Raw genomic sequence first — 26,385 nt, 5'->3', positions numbered from 1 at the left:
TATGAGTCAATACAGCAGTGAAGATTTTACTATTTCATTGAACTCGGACGATAGTGATGATAGTATTTCATTGAACTTGGACGATGGTGATGATAGTATTTCATTGAACTCAGATGATAGTTATGATGCTAATAGTTTGTGCTCAAATGATAGTTATGAGAGTAGCTTTATTGATGACTCTGAGTATGATTCTGAGTATTCATGTGATAGTTATGACTTAGATGATTCTGAGTGAAAAAGTGTTTTAGTTTAAGCACAGCGATATATATAAAACGGAGCTGTAAAGCTCAAAAGTGTTTTATTTTAAGCACAGTGATATATATAAAACACCACGTTTTCTCACGCTATAAATATGGTTTATTGTGATACTTGCGAGAAGGAAGTAAAATATTATAAACAACATATTCTCACCGCAAAACATACATACAACATTTTAAACAAACTTTCCCCTCTTCCACCTGAAACAAAACACTGTTCTACATGTAATAAAAATATCCTCAAGAAAGGCTTCAAAATACATCTTAAAACAAATCTACATTTATCAAATTTTATCACAACTAAAAACTCTGATGGAGCATTCAAAGGACATATTAAAATAAGAGTCTTTAACTTCAAACCTCCTGAACCAGAGTCTATAGTTGATGCTGTAGAAATAGTTAAACCTGCTGTTCAAACGTTGATTGAAAAAACACTAAAGGAAATGAAACCACTTAAATTTTATATGGGAGTAAAATTAGAAATGACAAAGGATGAAGGAGTTATAGATGCACCATACATGAGAACTGAGCCACACTTTATATCTTCATATCAAGATTTTAAAACATCAGGAGTCTATGATGAACTTATTAAACAAGAGCAAGATGTGGATAATTCAATCGTAGGAAGTGGATTCAATATAGGAAAAATTATTTACATAGACATTCATATTCTTAAATCAGATCCTCTAAAAGCTTCTTCTTACATTGATTTACCCAGTGTTATCAAAAATAGAAAAGCAGTTATCAATATCAAAAATAAAGACAATAAATGTTTTCTCTGGTCTATTTTAGCACACTTACATCCTCCACATTTTCATGATGAAAGAGTATCTCATTATAAAAAATATGAGAATACATTAAATACGAAAGATCTAAAGTTTCCGATGACTTTAAATGATATTCCTAAATTTGAAAAGATGAATAATTTATCAGTTAATGTTTATGGTTTAACAGAAACAAACAACATTCAGGTTTTAAAGCTTTCTGACAATTGTAAACAAACTCATATTAATCTTCTATATTTTAATTCAGACGAAAATTCACATTATACATACATCAAAGATATTGCTAAATTAATAAAACCACAAGTCTGTAAGAGAACAAATAAAATATATATTTGTTTGCGTTGTCTTAACTTCTTCAATTCACAAGAAAGATTAGATAAACATTCAAATTATTGTGGCGAACATAAATCAACGGTAATCAATATGCCTAAAGAAGGCTCAAAGATCACATTCAAAGATGAAAATAAAAAGATCAAACATCCATTTGTTATATATGCTGATTTTGAAAGTATTTTAGAAAAAATTGATACTGCTTCTCAAGATCCAAAAGAATCATACACAAATAAATATCAAAAACATACTCCTTGTGGTTTTTGTTATTATATCAAATCATCCGTTGGTGATAAATATAACAAGTTAGAGATGTATAGAGGCTCAAATACCCCAGAGGAGTTTGTGAAACGACTAGAAAAAGACTGTGTTCGATTAACCAAGATAATGAGAGAAACCAATAAACCAATGTCCTTAACAAGTAAAGAAAAAAGGGAATTTATAAAAAACAATGTCTGTCATATTTGTGAGGAGAAAATTGGTAAAGGTCTAAAGGTTAGAGACCATTGTCATCTCACTGGTAAATATAGAGGTCCGGCTCATCAAAGTTGTAATATTAATTATCAACTCCCCTCTTTCATTCCTGTCTTTCTTCATAACAACGCTCATTATGATACACATCTATTTATCAAGGAACTCTCAAAGACTTCTGGAAGTATCTCAGCAATTCCAAACACGGATCAGAAATACATTTCATTCACAAAAACAATTCACACATCTCCTATTACTCATATCAGATTTCTTGATACATTTAAATTCATGGCAAGTCCATTGGTTAACTTGGTTCAAAATCTAAAAGAGTTTCCATGTCTTTCAGAGTATTTTTTAGATAAAGATTTTCTAACACAAAAGGGAATTTACCCCTATGACTATATGGACTCATTTGAGAGATTCAATGAAACACAACTTCCTTCAAAAGAAAATTTCTATAACAAATTAAATAATAGTCATATATCTGATAAAGATTATGTACACGCACAAAATGTTTGGGAAAAATATAACATCAAGAATCTTGGCGAGTATCACGATTTGTATCTCAAAACTGATGTGCTTTTATTGGCCGATGTATTTGAAGCCTTTAGATCTGTTTGTCGCACTGGATATGGATTGGATCCTGCTCACTACTACACAGCACCTGGATTGGCCTGGAGTGCGATGTTGAAAATGACAAAACAAGATTTGGATTTGATAACCGATGTTGATATGCTTTTTATGATTGAAAAGGCAAAAAGAGGTGGAATTTCACAAGTCTGCTCGAGTAGATACGCAAAAGCAAATAACAAATATCTTCCAAATTATGATCCAACGAAAGAGAGTTCTTACTTGATGTACTATGACGCGAACAACCTGTATGGCTGGGCAATGTCTCAGGCTCTTCCTTATGGAAAACTTAGATGGGTAAAGGAAAAAGACTACAAAAACGTTTTACAAGATGTATGTATCTCTACACAAAAAGAATTGGATGAAGAAAAAGTTGGTTATTATTTTGAAATTGATTTAAAATATCCAGAGGAACTCCATAACCTACACAAAGATCTCCCATTTGCTTGTGAGAAAGAAAGTCCAAAGAAAGAATGGTTGAGTGATTATCAACGATCGTTTGATATAGGTGAATCAACAGAAAAATTACTTACTACATTATATAACAAGAAAAATTATGTTCTACACCAAAGAAATTTGCGACAATATTTATCAAAAGGTCTAAGAGTAGAGAAGATCCATAGGGTTCTAAAGTTCAATCAAAGTCATTGGTTAAAGGGGTACATTGATTTTAATACACAAAGAAGAACAGAGTCAAAAACAGATTTTGAGAAAGACTTTTATAAATTGATGAATAATGCGGTCTTTGGTAAGACTATGGAGAATGTGAGGAAAAGACAAAATATCAGACTATCAACATCTTGGGAACAAGCATCAAAATTAATTAATAGACCGAGTTTTACTCGAGCTGAGGTCTTTACTGAGAACTTTTGTGCGATCCATTTGATTAAAGAGAGTATTGAAATGAACAAACCTATTTATATTGGAACAACAATTCTTGATTTATCAAAGTCATTAATGTATGATTACTTTTATAATAACTTGAGGAAGAAATATCAAAATGATGTTAATCTACTTTATATGGATACAGATAGTTTTATTTTGAAAATTAATACCAACGATGTTTATTCAGACATGAAAAGAGACATTAATATCTATGACACGAGTAATTACAGTCCAGAGAGTGAGTTGTTCTCTTCTAAAAATAAAAAGGTGATTGGAAAGTTCAAGGATGAATTAGGAGGAAATGTTATGAGTGAATTTGTGGGATTGAGGTCAAAGGCTTATGCTTATAAATACATTGTGAATAACGTTGAAAAGACTGATAAGAAGTTAAAAGGTGTAAAGAAAAATGTTATTAAAGAAACAATAAACTTTAAGGATTATTATAACTGTTTAACAACAAAGAAAGAAGAGTTTAGAAAGATTAATGGAATAAGAAGTTATAAACATCAATTATATTCAGAAGAGATAAATAAGAAAGCATTGGGGGCTTTTGATGATAAGAGGTTTATTTTAGAAAATGGAATTGATAGTCTCCCTTATGGTTATATAAGTATATAAGTGATAAGATATATATAAGTGATAAGATATATAAAAGTGATAAGATATACATAAGTGATAAGATATATATAAGTGATAAGATATATATAAGTGATAAGTTAAAAAGGGGGGGGTTGGGGATTTTAACGGGCTACCGCCGCCTTTTTTACTATTATATAAATGATAGAACCAAGTATCAACCAGACTAAAGAGTGGAGGTGTAATCAACCTTGGTATATAAATGGAAAACATAATGAATGTGAAAAATATCAAATAGGTATAATTGAAAAGGCAACTGGTAAAAAAGTTCACAAAACAAATAAGAGAATTAATTTAAATACCGGTGAATTGGGTAAAAAAGATGGAAATATTTTTGAGTGGACGGAAAACTTTGATGGTTGTCAGGAAAATATATACTTTAATTTAAAAATGGTATGTGGCACTGGAGGCGCTCAAACAAGAACATTGAGGGAGGTTTACCATTTTATCTTAGCTCAGTTAAAATATCTTGAGAAAGAACCAAACTCAAACATATTTTTTGTTAATGTATTAGACGGTGAGGAGAGTTGTAGGAGAATTAAATTATTTCCCACACATAAACAAATATTTGTAGGGTCGTTGTTTGAGTGGGTTATATTCACCAGATGATATTAAGAGTAAAAGGTTAAAAGGTCCATAAGGTCAGAAGGATCACAGGTGTTTAAGTGGTCTAATGAATAAGGATAACATGTCAAAAGGTTAGAAGGTTCGTAAAGAACAGGGTGAGAGAAATAGAGGTGTTTAGGGTCAATGAGGGAGGGAAAGAATTAATATGGAAGTGAATGGGTCAAAGATTAATCTGCCAGATGATATGTAGAAGAAGGATGATAGGTCTATAAGAGAAAACAAATATTTGTAGTGTTTGAGTGGTCTAATGAACAACATTAAGGATAGGTACTACAGACAAAAGGTTCATAAAGATGAGGGTGGGAGAAATAGAGGTGTTTATGATTTTTGAAAAAGACAAGGGGGTAAATGACATTAGATAGGGATTTCCCATGTTAAACGGAGGTGTCCCAGAAGCAACATTATTACACTACTGGCGCCAAACGATCCGAACAGCAAGATGCATGCACAATAGACATTTATATATTTTTATTTAATTACATGCATATTATATTAAATCTGCTATATGTTGAAATTATATCTGCTATATGTTGCTATATGTTGTAATTTTCCTTGTATTGTGTTTCCTTGTGTGTTTTTTTTTTTTTTTTTTTTTTTTTTTTTTTTTTTTTTTGTATACAAGGTCGAGGCTTGTGAAAGAGCGAACATTAATCACACAGAAAGACAAACCGACACAAAAAACATATAACATAGGGAGCGGTAGACAAGATGGGGAGAGAGGGGGAAGGACACAAACACAACATTTGAGAGCAGGGACCGAGAGACATGGAGACATCGAGAGATCTGAGAGAGGGCGAGGGCTTTGGGGGGGGGGGGGCGTGGGAAGGGGGCGGTGGGAGAGGTATAAAACATATGGACACTGCCAGGACTTCCAGGAAAGAAGTTGGAATTTCAAACAAGGTGGATCTGGGGTGAATTAGCGGGGGTACAAAAGATCAAGGTTTTGGATGGGGGAAGATAAGAGATGGTGGTGAACAGCTGTTTTAAAGACCTGGAGGGAGGAGTGGGATTGAAGGGAGTGAGGGAGTTTGTTCCAGAGGCGGGAGAAAAGAGGAATGAAAGAGTGAAGGTGAGCAGAGAGCCGAGATTTCGGCAGTTTAACCATCAGAGGGTTGCTGGCAGATCTTGTGCGACCTGTAGGAATATTTGGGGGACAGAGCACAGAGAGAGCTGGGGGTGCAAGGCCGGAGAGGAGTCGGTAGAAGACAGAAAGACCACCTACCTGCCTGCGGTGAGTGAGTGAAAGGCCCTCAGAGATAGCTTCATCGCGGGAGATTCCAATAATTCTGAAAGCTTTGGTTTCAACAGCGTGAAGCCGAGCTAGGTGTGAGGCAGGAGCACCGGCCCATAGGGGAGAACAGTATTCCATTGAGCTGCGGATGAAAGCCTTGTATGTGGTGAGGAGCTCAGGTGTGCCGAGGAAGGACTTCGCACGACGGAGGATGCCCAGTCGGCGACTGGCTTTGGAGGCCAGCTTGGAAATGTGGTTTTCCCAAGAAAGATCATGGCAGATAGTGAGACCCAAAATCTTGAGCGACAGAACTTCTTGGAGAGGATTGTTGAGAAAGTAGATGGGAGGGTTGTCCAGTCGATCTTTTCGGAGAGACATAGTAAGAGTGTGAGATTTGTCAGGATTGAAAGACATGTTCCACTTGTTTGACCAGTCTGTGATTTTGTCCAGGTCTTCAGAGAGTGAGGAGGCAGCAGACTGCCGATCTGAGGGAAGAGGAATGGAGCGGCAGAGAGTGGAGTCATCAGCAAAAGATAGAGAGGATTTTCGAGAGAGTCAGAGAGATCATTGATGAAGACCAGAAAAAGCACGGGGCCCAGAACACTGCCTTGGGGAACTCCAGCCTGAACAGGAAGAGGAGATGAGAGAAACCCATTCAGGGCCACACGTTGACGACGACTAGAGAGGAAGTCCGCCAGCCATGCGTGGAGATTTCCATGGATACCAAAGGAGGAGAGTTTGGTGAGCAGAGCGGGGTGCCAGACCGTGTCGAAGGCACGTGATATGTCGAGGGAGACAGCTCTAATTTCCTGTTTGGCATTGAGGACCTCCATCCATTGTTGAGACAGCAGAAGCAGCATGTCCAGAGTAGAGTGACCTGGTCTGAAACCAAATTGATGATCAGAGATCAAGCCATTGGAGAAGAGGAAAGATTTCATATCCGAAGCAATGATGGATTCCATGACTTTGCTGATAATTGGGAGAAGGCTGATTGGTCTGTAGTTGCTAGGATCTGTTTTTGCACCTTTTTTGTGCAAAGCGGTGATGTTGGCTGATTTCCAAGCAGATGGCAGTTGACCTTGAGCAAAAGAGAGGGTGAAGAGAACAGAGAGAGGGTGAGATAGAGCAGCAGAGCAGGATTTTAGGACCCGTGGGCTGATGCCGTCGGGTCCAGTTGCAGAATCAGAGTCGAGGGTTGACAGAAACTTTTCCACCTTGTCAGGAGGAAAGGACACGGAGTCCAGGAGCAGCAGGGTACGACTGGGTATGGTGGGTACAGAGAGGGATGGGTTTGGGACACAAGATTTAGAGGCAAACACAGAGTTGAGGCATTCAGCTTTTTCACGTGCGGAGTCAGCTGTGTAGCCGTTTGAGGTAAGGGAGGGGATGGAGGGGGAACAAACACCAGAAACGGATTTGACCAGACGCCACCAGGATTTGGAAGAGGGAGACAGATAAGAGAGTTCGGTCTTGAGAACGGAGAGATATTGTTTCCTGGCTCTCCTGAGGGTGGACACACACTTGTTTCGGGCTTTGTGAAAGGAAATGAGATTTCCTTCCGTTGGATTTGCTTTCCAGGAGACGAAGGCAAGTTGTTTCTGGGCAACAGCCTCACCACAAGATTCCGTGTACCATGGACGGGAGGAAGGGTATGACAACTGAAGACGAGATGGGATAAATCTGTGCATGAGAGAGAGCAATTTACTTTGGAAGAATTCCCAGGATGAGTTGATGTCAGAGGTGGTAGAGATGGGAGACCAGTCCAGATGATTGATGGCTGCTTGAAGACCGTGCCAGTTAGCCTGAGTGAAATGCCAGACTCGTCGACGCTGAGCAGGCTCCCTGAGGATGGTCAGAGAGATGTCCACTTTAACAAGGACATGATCAGATGATCCGATCGGAGCAGAAGAAGAGCAGCAGACATTTTCAGGGAAGTTAGTCATAACCAAGTCCAGAAGAGAAGATGTTCCGTTGACTGAGATCCGGGTCGGGAAATTGACAGATTGTGTCAGTCCCAGTGAGTCGCAGAAGTCCTTTGCTGAGGAGCCATGGCTGGTGAGAGAGGTACCCACACCCAGCCAACTGGCATGATGACAGTTGAAATCACCACATATGAGGAAGAGAGAGTTGGGATGAGTAGATAGAAGTTGGTCCATATCATCAGACAGCGAGATGTAGATGGAGTCATCACTGTTTGGTGGACGGTACAACACACATATGAACAAGAGGTGGGAGCGAAGGGGAAGCCGTAGCCAGAGGTATTCCTGGGGGTGAGGTGGAGAGAGTGCAGTGCAGGGCGAGTGAGGAAGAGAGTTTTTGATAAAGATAGCAACCCCGCCTCCAGGACGAGGCTCAGGTCTATCATACCGGAGGAGGGAGTAGCCCGGGAGAGATACTATGGAATCAGAGACAATGTAAAGGAGGAAAGTTTCTGTTAAGCAGATCACGTCTGGTTTGACAGAAGCAACCTGTATGGAGAGATCAGTTAAGTTTGAACGAAGGCCCCGGATGTTTGAGGTCCATACCGTTAATGAAGAGGAAGGGGGAGCATCAGATACAGAACAGGGGGGAGGAGGGGTAGGGTAAGATGTGGAAGAGGTGGAAGAGGTAGGGAGAGCTGTTGAAGGTGTGTCAGAGATTTCAGAATAGCTCGGAGAAAGGGAAGGATGGGGCGGACAAAAGGTTTGATGGTGATTGGGTGAGCCACAATGAGGTGTTATTTGAGGAGGGGGAAGAGCGAGGCAGAAGGTTGGGGGAGATGGAGGTGAGAGTTTGAAGGGGGAAGAAGCGGGGAGGACGCTTTGAGGAGGGGGAGTGAGAGGGGGGAAATTGAGAAGCAATGAGGGTGGGGAGATTTGAAGGGGAGGGGTGAGGGGGAAGTTTGGGAGGGAAGGGGCAAGGGGAGGGATTTGAAAGGGATGGGATATGGGGGAGATTTGGAGGGGAGGGGTGAGGCAGGAGTCTAGGAGGGGAGGGGCGAGGGGGCGTCTTGGCGGGGAGGGGTGAGGGGGTCGTTTAGGAGGGAGGGGGCAAGGGGGGAGATTTGAAAGGGATGGGTGATGGGGAAGATTTGGAGGGGAGGGGTGATGGGGAAGATTTGGAGGGGAGGGGTTATGGGGAAGATTTGGAGGGGAGGGGTGAGATTGGATTTTTGAAAGTGTACGATTTATGGGAAACGAACATTTATTGCAAAATGAGTTGCTTGTGACCTTCGAGTTAAAAATACGTTTAAGGACGCTGGATGGAGGATGGAGTGCAGGAGAGTTTAGGGAATGTAGAAAAAAGGCACTATAGGAGATGGATATTTTTTTTGGGATGAATTGATTTGGTGAGCAAGTCGAAAGCAGCCTTTTAAAGAAGAAGAAGAAAAAGGTGTTATAAAATATGACGGAATACATAACTTGAGGGGAAAGTGTAAACATTGAAGGTTAATGAGTGAAAACTATCTGGGGAAATGGGGGAGAAACACGTGGTCAAAGAACGAACGAACGAATAAGAATGAATAAACGAATGATAACAGAGAAGGGGAATTTTTTTTTTTTTTTTTTTTTTTTTTTGAGTTGAGATTTACACAAGGAAGTAGGCTATGGGTGAAAAGACTGGGAATACAGAGAACGAAAGTTATTGGATCACAAAAGACGGACCGCTGAGAGAAAAACAAAGCCTCAAGGTTGTACAGTGCACACTGTACAAGGCCTCAAGACACGACACGGCAAACAGACGATCAATTTATGAAAGATAAACACCGAGAAACAACCAAAGTTGCACACAATAACTTCACACACCGAAAGATAAATACAGTTTCGACAAAATACAATTGTGAACAGACTTAACTTCGAAAAACGTGGAGACCGTGTGGAGCTTCGAAAATCCCTGCCGCCGTCTCCAAGATCTCGCGAGATCTCCGAGATCTCCGATTGCCCTGTTGCAGGTTTCGAGGGCTAGACTTCATGAAGATGGAATGGACACAGTGCATAATTTGCCAACAAACTACACCTGAATCCCTGCGCTGCCCCTTGAATGCACGTGGAGCAGACACATCAGCACCGGCGGCCTATGCATCATTCCTAGAAAATGTGGCTCACTTCAGAGAACTGAACTCGTTGCCAGTGCCGCTGCATTTCGGCAGTGATATCACTGTGGATGACCTCATCAGGAATCGTGCACAGTGGCACAAATCCTGTCATTCACAGTTCAATGCAAACAGACTGGAAAGAGCAGGAAAGAGGGAGAGAGATGTTACCCCTGAAAGTGGCACTACTGAAGGCAGGCGCCGGCGGCCGCACCAATCGCTCGACAAGACCATCTGCATATTTTGCACGAAGCAAGATGGACTCCTGCATGAATTTAGAACTCTAGGCGCAGATGATAACGTCAGGTTTATGGCCAGCGATCTGCAAGAGACAGAGTTAATGGACAGGATTGAAGGAGCCGGTGACCTTATTGCCCTGGAAGCAAAGTATCATCTGGCTTGCCTCATTGGTCTTCGGAATCGTCATCGGTCTCTAGTGAGACAAAGAGAAACTTCCAAGGATGAACCTGCGAATGTGAAGAAGTTCAAAGCAAGAGCTTTCGTAGAACTCCTCACACACATTGAAAACGAGATAGAAGAAGGTACATTTTACCTTCCTCGCGGGGCTTCACCCACCTCCTCACGATGGTGGACAGGACCACGAGGTGGCCGGAGGCCGTCCCCCAGGCATCAACAACATCCGCCGACATGGCGCAGGCCTTCATTGGCACCTGGATTGCCCGTTTCGGCGCCCCCTCGGACATCTCCTCCGACAGAGGCCCGCAATTCACCTCCGAGCTTTGGGGCGCGGTCGCCCAGGCCTTGGGGGTCAAGCTACACCGCACCACGGCCTACCACCCCAAGCCAACGGCTTGTGCGAGCGGTTCCACCACTCGATGAAGGCCGCTCAAAGGGGCAGCCTCCAGGACGAAGGTTGGGCCGACAGGCTCCCGTGGGTCCTATTGGGCCTCCGAACGGCCCCTAAAGAGGACCTCCAGGCTTCCACCACCGAGCTGGTCTATGGCCAGCCACTGCGCGTGCCGGGCGAGTTCATCCCTGACGCCACCGGGCCCTGGTCCGTGGCTCGCCAACGCTCGGACCTCCAGGAGGCCGCCAGGAGATTTGCCCCCGTGCCCACGTCCCACCATGGCTGCCCCCAACCCCACGTCCCCCCAGCACTTCGCACTGTGGAGTAAGTTTTTATCCGGAACGACGCACACCGGGGACCGCTCCGGCCGCCGTACGATGGACCTTTCCGGGTCCTGAAGAGGGACGACAAGTCGTTCATCATTGACATCGACGGCAAACCGGACCGCATCTCCGTGGACCGCCTCAAGCCGGCCCATTTGGACCTCGACCAACCTCCACGGTTGGCCCTTCCTCCACGACGGGGCCGTCCCCCGTCAACCAAGCCCCCCGCCCGACCATCCACCGCCACGCCACCTACCACCCCCACACGAATCGCCAGGGGTCGTTTCGGCCGGGTCATCAAGACCCCTCTCAAACTGACTCTCCCGGTGCAAGTTAATTCTGGGGGGGTGCATGTAGCGGTTACCGGAAGCATGACGCAATCACCTTGTACCGGCCGATGACGTAACCGGCGGGCGGTTACTTGCCCGGACTCGCCCGGACGTGTCCGGACTTGCCTTGCCGGGGCGGACTCTCGATTTGCATACCACGCCCCGTTGAGAGGCGTGGCTGACTTATTTGCATACCACGCCCCGCCTGAGAGGCATGGCTTTTGTGTGGTGAACTTTTGATATACATTGCCGCCCGTGTTAACGGGCTATTCAGTGCTTTTGAGTTCTTTCGAGTTGAGCTAGAATAAATAGCTCAGTGAAACTTCGTTCCTGGTGTCGTCCATTTTGTCCGGCTTTATCGTGCGAGCATAGCTCGACACTATTATCGTTAGTTTTGTTATCCAAAGCGGCCTTGGAAAAACGCCATGATAAAGCTAACTTAACATGGATATACACCTCAACATGCAACCCCATTGATTGGGGTTGCATGTTGCACGGCTATGGCGGGGAAAACCCCGCTCCGGGGAGAAAACCCCCTTGGGGTGGGGGGCAAGCCCCCTTGGGGGTGGTTCACTAAGAATGTTCTACAGTCTACCGTCTACAACCTTCATTGTGTAACCCTTAGTCATCCTGCCAAATTTGGTTGAGATTGAATAAGTAACGATGGGATGTATCGTGGTCAAAAAATCATCAGACAGACAGAGAGACAGGCAGACACCAAATTGCGTATTTTAGTATGATTATTATTTTTAATTACTCTATAGTGCCTAAGCCTTTGCAGCTATGTGAAAGGTAATATTAAATTATCCCTGACCCCATTCATAAGTGGGTTTCGGGAAGTGTTTTAGGCACCCACAAAAAAACTGATTTGCTTGAAATGGCAACGCCAGGTACTCCTGCCAGGTATGGCTAAATTAATATGTAATGTAAACTGCTCACCTCTTTGCTTTTCTTACCTGATTTCAAATCCCTTTGGAGTGACGGAAAAGGTTTTACTGATACTCCTGTCTGTTCATATCTTCCTTCCTCATCATCATCATCATCATCATCATCATCTTCATTACAAGTGTCTTCCTCACAAATATCTTCATCAGATTCTTCATCTTCATTTTCACTCTCATCTGAAACTACAAAATCCTTTAAGCTCCCTGGGTCAGAATCCAAATCCGTTTCTGAGTCTGCGGCATTATCCCAGTTGTGAGCTCGATTCCAAGTCCCATGTGAAACTCCGGGTTTTGGAATGCCCAGGCATGACTGCTCCTCCAGAGCAGTCAACACGGTTAAGTCGAAGTCCTCTTCTCCCGTCCAAAGCGCCTCTTGTTCTTTCTCAGCAAACCCACAACTCCACATTTGTTCCTCGTGCTCTTCAACAGCACATCGCTGATCTTCCTCCCCTTCATCTTCCCATTGGGATGAGGAGCTAGGGAAGAGCAGAATAAGAATTACTCGGTGTTTAACATGTGTAACAGCATCACGTGTGTAACATCATGTGTGTAACAGCACCACATGTGCAGCAGCATCCCATGTGTAACATCATCTCGTGTGTAACAGCATCCCATGTGTAACAGCATCCCATGTGTAACAGCATCCCATGTGTAACAGCATCCCATAGGTAACATCATCATGTGTGTAACATAATCCCATGTGTAACATCCATCACGTGTGTAACATGTATGTAACAGCATCCCATATGTAACATCTTCATGTGTGTAACAGCATCCCATATGTAACATCTTCATGTGTGTAACAGCATCCCATATGTAACATCTTCATGTGTGTAACAGCATCCCATGTGTAACAGCATCCCATATGTAAAATAATGTGCAACAGCATTCCATGTGTAACATCTTCATGTGTGTAACAGCATCCCATGTGTAACAGCATCCCATATGTAAAATCATGTGTGTAACAGCATCCTATATGTAACAGCATCCTATGTGTAACAGCATTCCATGTGTAATGTGTGTAACATCATGTGTGTAACATCATCACATGTGTAACATTATCATGTGTGTAACATTATCATGTGTGTAATATCATTCCATGTGTAACAGCATCACATATGTATCATCTTCATGTGTGTAACAGCATCCCATATGTAACATCTTCATGTGTGTAACAGCATCCCATGTGTAACAGCATTCCATATGTAAAATCATGTGTGTAACAGCATCCTGCATGTAACAGTATCCTACGTGTAACAGCATTCCATGTGTAACGTGTGTAACATCATGTGTGTAACATCATCATATGTGTAACATTATCATGTGTGTAACATTATCATGTGTATCATGATGAAGAGGACAAGTTCTGGTGTGCGATAGAGAAGCTGATGGAAAACGTGAAAGATGAGGAAGTTGTTGTGGTAGGAGACCTAAATGGACATGTGCGAAGGAGTATGGACGGTTTTGAGGGAGTTCATGGGGGTTATGGATATGGTGTGAGAAATGGAGAAGGTGAAAGGATTTTGGAGTTTGCTGATGGAGATGATTTGTTGATTTGTAATACTCAGTTCCAGAAAGAGGATAATAAGCTTGTTACATACACGTCAGGTGGGTCGACGACAACCGTTGACTACCTGATGGTGCGTAGGTGAGATAGGGGGCACCTCCGGGACACAAAGGTGATCCCGGGGAAGGAGGCTGTTTCACAGCACCACTTGGTTGTCTGCGACATAAGGGTGAAAGGTGCGAGGAGAGCTCGGCGGGTGAAGTACCAACCGACAATGAAGGTGTGGAGGTTGAAAGATGTGACAGTAAGGGAGGCATTAAAAGAGAGGCTGAGTAGGGTCGAGGATGATGTGGTTGAGCTTGAAAGTGGTTGGATGTCAATGAAAGCTAGTCTGTTGGGAGCCGTTGGTGAGGTATGTGGATGGACAAAAGGACCACCGAGGCACTCGGAAACATGGTGGTGGGATGATGAAGTTGGAAAGAGGATTGACGAGAAGAGGAAGACGTTCAAGGTGTGGCAGAAGGCGAAGGGTACGGGAGCAGAAACAGCAGAGTATGAAAGTTATAAGGCAGCCAAGAAGGCCGCAAAGAAAGAGGTAGCAAAGGCACAGGAGGCATGTAGGAAAATGTTCGGAGAACGCTTGGATTCAGAAGAGGGTCAGAGAACGGTATTCAGGATTGCAAAGCAGATAGCGAAAGAGAGGTGTGATGTGATGGGGGTGAGTTGCTTGAAGGATGAAGTGGGACAAATCGTTGTGGACCCAGATGGAATTAAAGGAAGATGGAAAAGATATATGGAAATGCTGTTGAATACAGAGAACGAATGGGATGGCAACATAGAGAGTAACCCAGTTTTAGGACCGGCAGAGAAGATAACTGAGAAGGAAGTTGAGGAAGCGATAAAAGCAATTTTAAAAAAAACAAAAAAAAAAACATGAATTGTTGAATTCCATGTGTACCAGGAAGCGATAAAAGCAATGAAGAGTAGAAAAGCGGGAGGGCCGACGGGAGTTGTGGGAGATGTGTTGAAGGCAGCAGGAAGTTGGGGTGTGAAGAGAATGACAGAGATCTGTAATCTGGTGGTGAAAGAAGGCCGCATTCCAGTGGATTGGGAACTGAGTACCCTCGTCCCTCTATATAAGGGGAAAGGTGACCCTCTGGAGAGTGGCTTGTACCGAGCGATAAAGTTATTGGAGTATGGAATGAAGGTATTGGAAAGGGTGTTGGAGAGGAGGATGAGGAAGAAAGTGAAGATCGAAGAAATGCAGTTTGGATTTATGCCAGGAAGAGGAACGACAGACGCACTTTTCATTGTGAGGCAGTTGCAGGAGAAGTACATGGAGAAGAGGAAGAAGTTGTTTCTTGGGTTTGTTGATCTGGAGAAAGCATTCGATAGGGTTCCACGCAAAGTATTGACATGGGCATTGAGGAAGTTAGGAGTGGAGGAATGGTTGATCAGAGTAGTGATGGCAATGTACAAAAGAGCGCGCACAGCTGTAAGGACGAAGGACGGGAACAGTGGTGAGTTTGAGGTGAAGGTGGGAGTGCATCAGGGGTCGGTACTAAGTCCACTACTATTTGTAGCTGTGATGGATGTGCTGGCTCAGAACGTAAAGGAGGGTTTACCGTGGGAGTTGTTGTATGCAGATGATCTGGTGTTGATTGCGGAAAGTATGGATGGACTGAAGGAAAAGATGAACAAGTGGAAGGAATGTATGGAGACAAAAGGTCTGAAGGTGAATATCGGAAAGATGAAGGTGATGGCAAGTCATAAAGCATGTGGTGAGGTGGTAAGAACTGGGAAGTGGCCCTGTGCTGTGTGTCGGAAGGGTGTCGGAGTGAACTCCATTCAATGAACAATGTGCGCTGAGTGGGTTCATCAAAAAGGTAGTGGTCTGAGAGGGTCATTAACCAGTGTGGCAGCTACATTCAAATGTAAGGTGTGCACAGAGGGAGCTGCAGATGGAGGAAATGTTGAGTTGGATCTTGGAGACGGCGTGAAGCTGGAAGGTGTGAAAACATTTTGCTACCTCGGAGACATGCTGAATGGAGAAGGTGGATCAGACTCGGCAACGGTTCCTAGAGTGAGATGTGCATGGAAGAAGTTTCGGGAACTGAGTGGCGTGCTGATGAGGAGGGGAGTGTCGTTGAAGCTGAAGGGAAAGGTGCATGCTGCATGTGTGAGAAGTGTTATGATTTATGGGAGCGAGACATGGGTAATGAACGTAGAGCAGCAACGAAGGTTGGAAAGGGTGGAAATGCGAATGGTTCTGTGGTTGTGTGGAGTATCGTTGAGAGAGAGGAAGACAAATGATGATTTCCGAAAGATGATGGGAATAGAGCCTGTGATTGATGCTGTCAGGATGAACAGGTTGAGATGGTTTGGTCATGTGTTGAGGAAGGATGAAAGTGACTGGTTGAGAAGTGATGGAAATGAATGTAGAAGGAAGTAGAGGACGGGGAAGACCGCGAAAGACTTGGCTAAAGATGGTGTGAGAAGAAATGCAGGCAAGGGGGTTAACAAGGGGAGATGCAGAAAATAGGGCAAAATGGAGAAGATTGTCATGGGGACCGCAAGGCTAATCCTCGCTCTAGCAGGGAAAATGGCCTTTAAAATGCATGTTGTTGTTTTTAACATTATCATGTGTGTAACCATTCCATGTGTAACAGCATCCCATATATAACATCATCCCGTGTGTCACAGCATCACGTGTGTAACAGCATCACCTGTGTAACATCATCATGGATGTAACATCATGTGTGTGACATAATCACGTGTGTAGCATCATGTGTGTAACAGCATCCCATATGTAACATCATCATGTGTGTAACAGCATCCCATGTATAACAGCATCCCATATGTAACATCATGTTTGTAACAGCATCCCATGTGTAACAACACCAGGTGTGTAACAGCATCCTATGTGTAACAGCATTCCATGTGTACCATTATCATGTGTGTATCATCACGTGTAAAACAGTATCCTATGTGTAACATTATCATGTGTGTAACAGCATCCCCTGTGTAACAGCATCCCGTGTGTAACAGTATCCCATGTGTAACAGCATCCCATATGTAACATCATCCCACATGTAACATCATCCCATGTGTAACATCATCCCATGTGTAACAGCATCCAGTATGTTACATCATCCCGTGTGTAGCAGCATCACGTATGTAACATGTGTGTAACATCATCCGCCGCCCACCACAAAATGGTGGTGCAACATCTGGCTGCCGAGGTTCAACTTGTTGAAAAAGAGGGCAAAATATCCTGGTTACCAAAATTAATTTGGCATCAACATGATTGATGCCTGTTATCCCATCATTTTGAAGTGAATGTTGAGCTTTTCAAACGCAGTGCGGTAATTGGCCACCATAAACCGGAGACAGACGAACGCACGGACAGACACCACAAGTTCACAATATTATACAAGATCGAGGCTCAAGGAAGAGAAAGGATATGGTGGACAAAAGGCGATGTCCTGATGAGTGGGACACTGCTGGACAAACAAGGGAAAATGAACAGGATAGAGGAGAGAGGGAGGGGGAGGAAACAATAACCTGCAGCTTGGGTTCGGTGGGATGAATGGGGGCAAGGTGGCGTTAATGGGGGGTAGAAAACATTGCAGGTAGGGATGGGGGATGACAGAAAATGGTGGTGCATCACCTTGTGGAAAGGTTGGCGGAAAGGAGGAATGGTTGCGATCAAACTATCTCTGGAATCGTATCAAACAGGATGTCCCCCTGGCGATTCGAAGAAAGCATTTTGGGGTGAAGACTCAACCGGTACAAGCATGCAAGAACGTTCGAGGACCGTCGACCATTTCTTCTTCTTCTTCTTCTTCTGCCATTGCATGACACTTAGATGCCAACCCCGATAGTGCAGATCAGTACAATGCAGGTATGCTCAAGGTGTTGAGCTGAGGTAGGAGTACGTTCTAGTATGTTAGAAGCAACCTTCATCCATTACACGGATCCTACATTGTATCATCAAAAGGATTTTTTGTACAATCTCTCATTCTCTTTCAACACGGAAAGATTAAAGGTGTTTCCCCGACCGCTATCCAAGGTATGTCTGCAAATGTGAAGTCCTCGGTTTTGAGGGAACCCCATCCCCCCTCCCTCAAAGGTATTGGTGCTGATGAGTCATCGCTCACAACTTCGCTCCAGCCAATCGAAGCCAGAGATAGTGGTGAGTGACTGAGACAACCAATGGGTGTTCAGAGTAGCAATGACTGATGAACCAATCGGTGCCACTGTTACATAGACATATGCTTATAAATGCACGATCCCTCACCTTTTCCGATCTTTTGCTGTGAATCACCTTGAGGAGTACAGCACGAAAAGCTTCAGTGTTATTGGTATTATGTCGTGTTTGTTTTGTTGTATTTGGAAGTTCTGTAGTACTAAACATCTTTTGTATACTGAATCGAGGCTCGTGAAAGAGCTGACATTTACTTCACAAACAAATCAACCAGACAAACAAAATATATAAAAAGAGGGAGCGGAAGACAAGAGAAGGGGAAGCACACAAACACTTGAGGGCACACAACATTTAAGAGCAGGGAGATGTGTGGGAGGGAGAGGGCTTGGGGGTAGGGGGGTGGCAGAGTATCAAACACAAGGACACCAAGGACTTCCAGGACAGAAGTTGGTATTTCAAAAAAGTGGAATTGGGGTGAAATTAGCGGGGATAGAAAAGATTAATGTTTTGGATGGGGGAAGATAAGAGATGGTGGTGAACAGCTGTTTTAAAGACCTGGAGGGTGGAGTGGGATTGAAGAGAGTGAGGGAGTTTGTTCCAGAGGCGGGAGAAAAGAGGAATGAAGGAGTGAAGGTGAGCAGAGAGTCTTGATTTTGGCAGTTTAACCATAAGAGGGTTGCAGGCAGATCTTGTGCGACCTGTAGGAATATTTGCTGGACAGAGCCCAGAGAGAGCTGGGGGGGCAAGGCCAGAGAGGAGTCGGTAGAAGATGGAAAGACCACCAACCTGCCTGCGGTGAGTGAGTGAGAGGCCCTTGGAGTTAGCTTCATCGCGGGAGATTCCAATGATTCTGAATGCTTTGGTTTCAACAGCGTGAAGACGAGCTAGGTGTGAGGCAGGTGCACCAGCCCAGAGGGGAGAGCAGTATTCCATTGAGCTGCGGATGAAAGCCTTGTATGTGGTGAGGAGCTCAGGTGTGCCAAGGAAGGACTTCGCACGACGGAGGATGCCCAGTCGGCGACTGGCTTTGGAGGCCAGATTTGAAATGTGGTTTTCCCAGGAAAGATCATGGCAGATAGTGAGACCCAAAAGCTTGAGTGACAGAACTTCGTGGAGAGGATTATTCAGAAAGTGGATGGGAGGGTTGTCCAGTCGGTCTTTTCGGAGAGACATCATAAGAGTGTGAGATTTGTCAGGATTGAAAGACATGTTCCACTTGTATGCCCAGTCTGTGATTTTGTCCAGGTCTGCAGAGAGTGAGGAGGCTGCAGACTGCCGATCTGAGGGATGAAGAATGGAGCGACAGAGAGTAGAGTCATCAGCAAAGAGATAGAGAGGATTTTCAAGAGAGTCAGAGAGATCATTGATGAAGACCAGAAAAGCACAGGGCCCAGAACACTGCCTTGGGGAACTCCAGCCTGAACAGGAAGAGGAGATGAGAGAAACCCATTCAGGGCCACACGTTGACTACGACTAGAGAGGAAGTCCGCCAGCCATGCGTGGAGATTTCCATGGATACCAAAAGAGGAGAGTTTGGTGAGCAGAGCGGGGTGCCAGACCGTATCGAAGGCACGTGATATGTCAAGGGAGACAGCTCTAATTTCCTGTTTGGCATTGAGGACCTCCATCCATTGTTGAGAAAGCAGAAGCAGCATGTCCAGAGTAGAGTGACCAGGTCTGAAACCAAATTGATGATCAGAGATCAAGCCATTGGAGAAGAGGAAAGATTTCATATCTGAAGCAATGATGGATTCCATGACTTTGCTGATAATTGGGAGAAGGCTGATTGGTCTGTAGTTGCTGGGATCTGTTTTTGCACCTTTTTTGTGCAAAGCGGTGATGTTGGCAGATTTCCAAGCAGATGGCAGATGACCTTGAGCAAAAGAGAGGGTGAAGAGAACAGAGAGAGGGAGTGAAAGAGCGGAAGAACAGGATTTTAGGACCCGTGGGCTGATGCCGTCAGGTCCAGTTGCAGAATCAGAGTCGAGGGTTGACAGAAACTTTTCCACCTTGTCAGGAGGAAAGGACACAGAGTCCAGGAGCAGCTGGGTACGGTGGGTACAGAGAGGGATGGGTTTGGGACACAAGATTTAGAGGCAAACACAGAGTTGAGGCATTCAGCTTTTTCACGTGCGGAATCAGCCGTGTGGCCGTTTGAGGTGAGGGAGGGGATGGAGGGGGAACAAACACCAGAAACAGATTTGACCAGACGCCACCAGGATTTGGAAGAGGGAGACAGATAAGAGAGTTCTGTCCTGACAACGGAGAGATATTGTTTCCTGGCTCTCCTGAGGGTGGACACACACTTGTTTCGGGCTTTGTGAAAGGAAATGAGATTATCTGTCTGTTTCAGGATTGAGTGATTATGATTGAGTAAATGAGTGATTATCAGGAAGATCTGTTTCTTTATCTTGAATGATAAATAGAATGTAGATAAGTAAGTAGAATAGATAAGATCATAAGATGAGATAAGAATAGATAAGATAGGATCATAAGAATAGATAAGATAAGATAAGATCATAAATAGAAAAGTAGAATGGCACTCAGTCGAGCATCCTTTTGACCTCACAAATAATTAGTGGTTGAATTCAGTGACCTGATATGCAAATCATCTTCATAGTTTAAGTTCATTGGATGAAAATTGCCAATTTTAGAAATTCGGCCTATGTTGACCTTTTGGCTGATGTTGATCTCAAAAATAGTTGGTGGTTGGTTTCAGTATGCTGATATGAAAATCCTATTCAGATTTCAAGTCAAGCGGATAAAAATTGAGGATTTTAGAAATTTGAAAAAAAGTGGTTGACCTTTGGCCTGTTGACCTTTTGGCCTATGTTGACCTTAAAAATAGTTTGTGGTTGAATTCAGTTCACTGATATGTAAATCCTATTCAAATTCCAAGTCAATCGGATGAAAATTGAGGATTTTAGAAATTTGAAAAAAGTGGTTGACCTTTGGCCTATGTTGACCTTTTGGCCTATGTTGGACCTTTTGGCCTATGTTGACCTCAAAAATAGTTGGTGGGTGGTTTCAGTAAGCTGATATGCAAATCCTATTCAAATTCCAAGTCAATCGGATGAAAATTGAGGATTTTAGAAATTCGAAAAAAGGTGGTTGACGTTTGGCCTATGTTGACCTTTTGGCTTACGCTGATCTCAAAAATAGTTGGTGGTTGAATTCAGTTAGCCGATATGTAAATCCTATTGACATTTCAAGTCAATCAGATGAAAATTGAGGATTTTAGAAATTCAAAAAAAAAGTTGTTGATATTTGGCCTATGTTGACCATATTACCTCAAAAATAGTTGGTGGTTTCAGTTCGCCGATATGTAAATCCTCTTCAAATTTCAAGTCAATCGGATGAAAATTGAGGATTTTAGAAAGTCGAAAAAGTGGTTGACCTTTGGCCTATGTTGACCTTTTGACCCCAAAAATATATAGGATTTTGTGAAAATAGTTTCGTAAAAGTTTCGTGAAAATCGGTTTAAAATTGTGACCTGTAGGCAAGTATAAGTGAGCGGACAGACAAACACACACACAAACCGGAGTGATCAACATACTTGTCATTTTTTTTGTTGTTTGCCAAGTAATGGACCGACAGACAGACAGACAGACAGACACGGCTCCTTTTATAATCAAAGGGAGGCGAAAAACACCCCTCCCTTTGTGTAAGGGATCGTTTTTCTGTATGCAGCTTTAAGCATTACTCCCACTTATTTATACATAATGTTGATCAGACAATCACAAACAAAACACAAAAAAGAAACCAGAGCTACAAAGAACAAAGGTACTTTGTCAGATTTGCCCAAACATCTCTATCAGCTACGATGGATTTCAGTTTGTCCGGATGCGGCCTACCCAGTGTCGCTGCAGACAATATTAATCAACGTCAGGTTCGCGCGACCAACTCTCCTTTCTGATGGCTTCCACAGTAGGAAACTATTTGCTGGTTCTTCTTCGTGCCGGAGGACATGACCCACCAATCTCAAACGCCTCTTCCTCGCACCATCAGAACATTTTGGCAAATCAGCATATAGTTCAATGTTTGTGACGTGGTCTTACCAACGGATGTTGAATGTTTTACGGAGGCTCTTGGTGTAGTTGGCTTGCCATCGATTTTACTTGTCATGCTACTAGTCAGCGTCCACGACTCATCCATACAGTAAGATCGATTCAACTGTAGCTTTACAAAGACGGTTTTGGTGCTCCGTTGCAGCAGGACGCACCATACTTTCTCAAGCTAGTTTGCTGCTGCCCACACCTGTCCAATGCGGCACCTGACGTCATAGGCAGTGTTAGTATATGAGCTAAGGTATTTGAAGGCTTGAACTATCTCGAGCACTTCACCATTTGCTGCCCTGAGAGTTCGTTGTTCATTCGGTCGACGATGTATGTGCATGTACTTTGTTTTTGAGGCATTGATCAGAAGACCGACTTTGCTGGCTGTATCTTCCATTCTTGATAGGATGTCCTGTGCATCTTGTAGTGAATCAGCAGGTGCAGCGATGTCATCAGCGTAGTCGAGGTCAAATCGTTTCTGAATTTCAGAAGTCACTGCTTTCTTCGTACATTGAGGTAATATGTTCCAAATTTCAGCAACGTCCATTTATTCATTCTTGAGTCTTATTTAGAAAACCCTCGAAATCATGTTTGTGTCTGTCCGTACGTCCGTCCGTCCTCCCAAAATGTGTTGGCGCTCATATCTCAAGGATTATACATTGAAACTAGTTGAAACTTGGAATATACATTGGCCAATAGGTCTAGTTAACGGCTTTCGAAACAAATTCCATCTAAGTGCTATAGTTTTGCTTTTGTTTTGCCAAGAAAAAGCCCCTTTATATAAGGGTACGTGCCATGTGGCAAAGTATAGCAAAGAAGGGACATTACATAGTTTGTAGAAAATGCCAAATAATACAAAATAAGGGGCATTCAAAAAAATCTCATGTGCATGCTGGACTAGTGTTCTGAGGAGGAACCAAGTAATGCTCCAGAAAAGTTCATATAAAGGGGCACCCTACATCTGGCAAATAAAATACATTTACTTCTTCATGCAAGTGTATGAATTAAATTGGCGCCCCTTCAAATTGGCAAATTGGTGCCCCCCCCCCCCCCCAAAATCCTGTGTACAGTGGTGGTTGGTAGTCCCAGTTCTCTGAATGCAAAATCCTGTGTACAGTGGTGGTTGGTAGCCCCAGTTCTCTGGATGCAAAATCCTGTGTACAGTGGTGGTTGGTAGTCCCTGTTCCCTGGATGCAAAATCCTGTGTACAGTGGTGGTTGGTAGCCCCAGTTCTCTGGATGCAAAATCCTGTGTACAATGGTGGTTGGTAGTCCCAGTTCTCTGGATGCAAAATCCTGTGTACAGTGGTGGTTGGTAGTCCCAGTCCTCTGGATGCAAAATCCTGTGTACAGTGGTGGTTGGTAGTCCCAGTTCTCTGGATGCAAAATCCTGTGTACAATGGTGGTTGGTTGGTAACATTAAATGCATTATCCATTAAAAAGTCATTAAAGGGGAACCCAAATGCTCAGACCACCTTGGCACTAATCTATCCCTTGATACTCGGTGTATTATTGATACTTGTATTAATAATAACCACGAAATCCGCACCCCCACCACTCACAATCCCCCATCAATGGTCATCCTAGCTAAGAATACCCACGACCATCCCACCCCATTCCCCACAATCCCCCATCAACGGTCATCGCAGCTAACAATATCCACGACCATCCCACCCCCATTCCCCACAATCCCCCATCAACAGTCATCCCAGCTAACAAAATCCACGACCATCCCACCTCCATTCCCCACAATCCCCCACCAACAGTCATCCCAGCTAACAATATCAACGACCATTCCACCCCCATTCCCCACAATCCCCCATCAACAGTAATCCCAGCTAACAATTTCCACGACCATCCCACCCCCATCCCCCACAACCGCCATCAACCGTCACCCAAACTAACAATACCGACAACGACCCCACACCACCCTCCTCCTCCGCCACCACCCCCCCCCCCCCCCGCAATCTTCCCACAATCCCCCATCAACTGTCACCAAGCTAACAATACCCATGACAACCCTACACCCCTCCACCATCTCCCAACAAACCCCCATCAACCATCACCCGAGCTAACAATACCCACGACCACCCCAAAACTCTCCTCCACCATCCCCCCACAATCTCCCCACAACCCCCCATCAACCGTCACCTGAGCTAACATTACCCATGACCACCCAATCCCTCCCCCCCCCCCCTCCACCATCCCCTACTATCCCCCATCAACTGTCACCCTAGCTAACAATACCCATGACCACCCCACCCCTACCCCGCACAATCCCCCATCAACCGTCATCCCTGCAAATAATACCTATCTCCACCCCGCACACTCCCTTCCACCAACCCCCACAACCCCCATCAACTGTCACCCAAGCTAACAATACCCATGACAATACCACACCCCCCCTCCTCTGCCATCCCCCCACAATCCTCCATCAACTGTCACCAAGCTAACAATACCCACAACCACCCCACACCACCCCACCCGCACACTCCCCCATCAACTGTCACCCCAGCTAACAATGCACATGAGCACCTCACACCACCACCACACCTTCCCTACCGCAATATCCCATAGACCACCAGCCACACAATATCCACCACTATCACACACCCCTCCTCAACCCGCCATCAACTATCACCCCCAGCATCCCACACCCCTGCACAATCCCCCATCAACTATCACCTCCACAATACTCACCACCATCCCACACCCCTCCACAATCCCCCATCAACGATCACCTCCACAATACCCCCCACAATCCCCCATCAACCGTGTACCTGGGTGGTGTAAATGTGAGTCTGTTCTGCATCGTGTCTGTGTAATGATTGGTCTTACCAGCATTATGTGCAGAAGTTTTGCTAGGACACAATTTTTTCTGGTGACATGGGCGTTTGGAAATGGAATTTGGTGGTGCTGATACTCTTGCTGTGTGTGCTCTTGCAGGGATGGACATTGAGCCACTGTCGCTGTTTCCCAATATGACTACTGACTGTACACCGGTTGCTGTTAAATCGCGACGCTACTCACGGGCTGACACGCACTTCATTGCGGAAGAGACTGCGCGGAAGCTTACTCCTAAACCTAAAGGAAGGTATCATAGAACCTAGTCGGTCGCCCTGGCAGGCCCAAGTTTTGGTGGTACGAACCGAATCACACCGCAAATGCATGGGAATTGACTATTCGCAGACGATTAATCGGTTTACCCAATTGGACGCCTACCTACTCCCGGGAATGGATTCCCTGGTACGACAGGTGGTACAGTACTCGGTCTATAGCACTCTCGATCTATGTAGTGCATATCATCAGATTTCCATCTCCGCGGCAGATCGCATCTACACTGCGTTTGAATCCGGACAGAGGTTGTACCAGTTCACCCGGCTACCTTTCGGGGTCACGAATGGGGTTCGTGCTTCCAAGGGGCCATGGATGACCTCATCGCTAAGGAGAATTTAACCGATGTCTTTGTTTATCTGGATAATCTCACGGTTTGCGGGTACGACAAATAACATCATGATGCTAATCTGAAGCGCTTCCTCGAGGTTGCGCACAAGTATCGACTGACTATGAACGAGGCTAAATGTCGCTATTCTGCTCGCATGATAGATCTCCTGGGGTACACCGTGACCCATGGCTCTATCGCTCCGGATAAGGAGCGTCTGCGACCTTTGCTCGACATGGCCCCACCCCGTGACCGTGCTTCATTGAAGCGTGCTCTCGGGCTGTTTGCTCATTATTCTAAGTGGGTTCAAAAATTTTCCAAGAAGCTTCGCCCGCTTGTGGATTGCGATGCGTTCCCCATGAGTCACGCTGCTAAGGCCGCTTTTCATGGCCTGAAGTCCGACATCGCTGGTGCCGCTTTGTCGACGATTGACGAAAACAAGTCCATTGTTTTGGAAAGCAATGCGTCGGACCACGCGATAGCTGCGACACTCTCTCAAGGGGGACGCCCTGTGGCCTTCTTTTCAAGGACTCTCTCCTCCGCGGAACGGAGACATTCATCTGTCAAAAAGGAGGCGTATGCCACCGTCGAGTCGATCAGGCGTTGGCGTCCATATTTGCTCGGACGATGTTTTCAAATCATCACAGATCAACAGAGTGTTGCCTTTATGTACGACACGCAGCATGCTCAACGCATTAAGAATGAGAAAATCACTCGCTGGCGGATCGAGCTCGCCGATTTCTGTTACAAAATCAAATATCGCCCGGGGTGGGATAACCTCGTTGCCGATGCTTTATCACGGCCTGCGATGTGTGCGAGCCTCACCTCTTTTGAGGATCTGCGTGTT

At 44.4% G+C, this 26,385-nt stretch overlaps 1 protein-coding gene across 5 annotated transcripts in view; it reads right to left on the bottom strand.

Annotated features, from left to right (window-relative positions):
* The window catches only part of LOC137418024 (uncharacterized), a 102,405-nt gene that overhangs the window by 39,402 nt on the left and 36,618 nt on the right, over positions 1 to 26,385 (bottom strand). For all 5 annotated transcript variants that reach the window (XM_078774798.1, XM_078774757.1, XM_078774658.1 and 2 more), the window contains one exon: positions 12,341 to 12,804. In XM_078774798.1, the coding sequence (XP_078630924.1) occupies positions 12,341 to 12,734 (394 nt within the window). In that variant the 5' untranslated portion in view covers positions 12,735 to 12,804. The remainder of the gene's footprint in view (positions 1 to 12,340; positions 12,805 to 26,385) is intronic.

The sequence above is a fragment of the Myxine glutinosa genome, chromosome 1, assembly GCF_964187855.1.
Source record: "Myxine glutinosa chromosome 1, kmMyxGlut1.1, whole genome shotgun sequence".
NCBI classification, from domain to species: Eukaryota; Metazoa; Chordata; class Myxini; order Myxiniformes; family Myxinidae; genus Myxine; species Myxine glutinosa.
The sequence above is the reverse complement of the archived record's forward strand: the minus strand, read 5'-3'. Positions and strand labels throughout refer to the sequence as shown.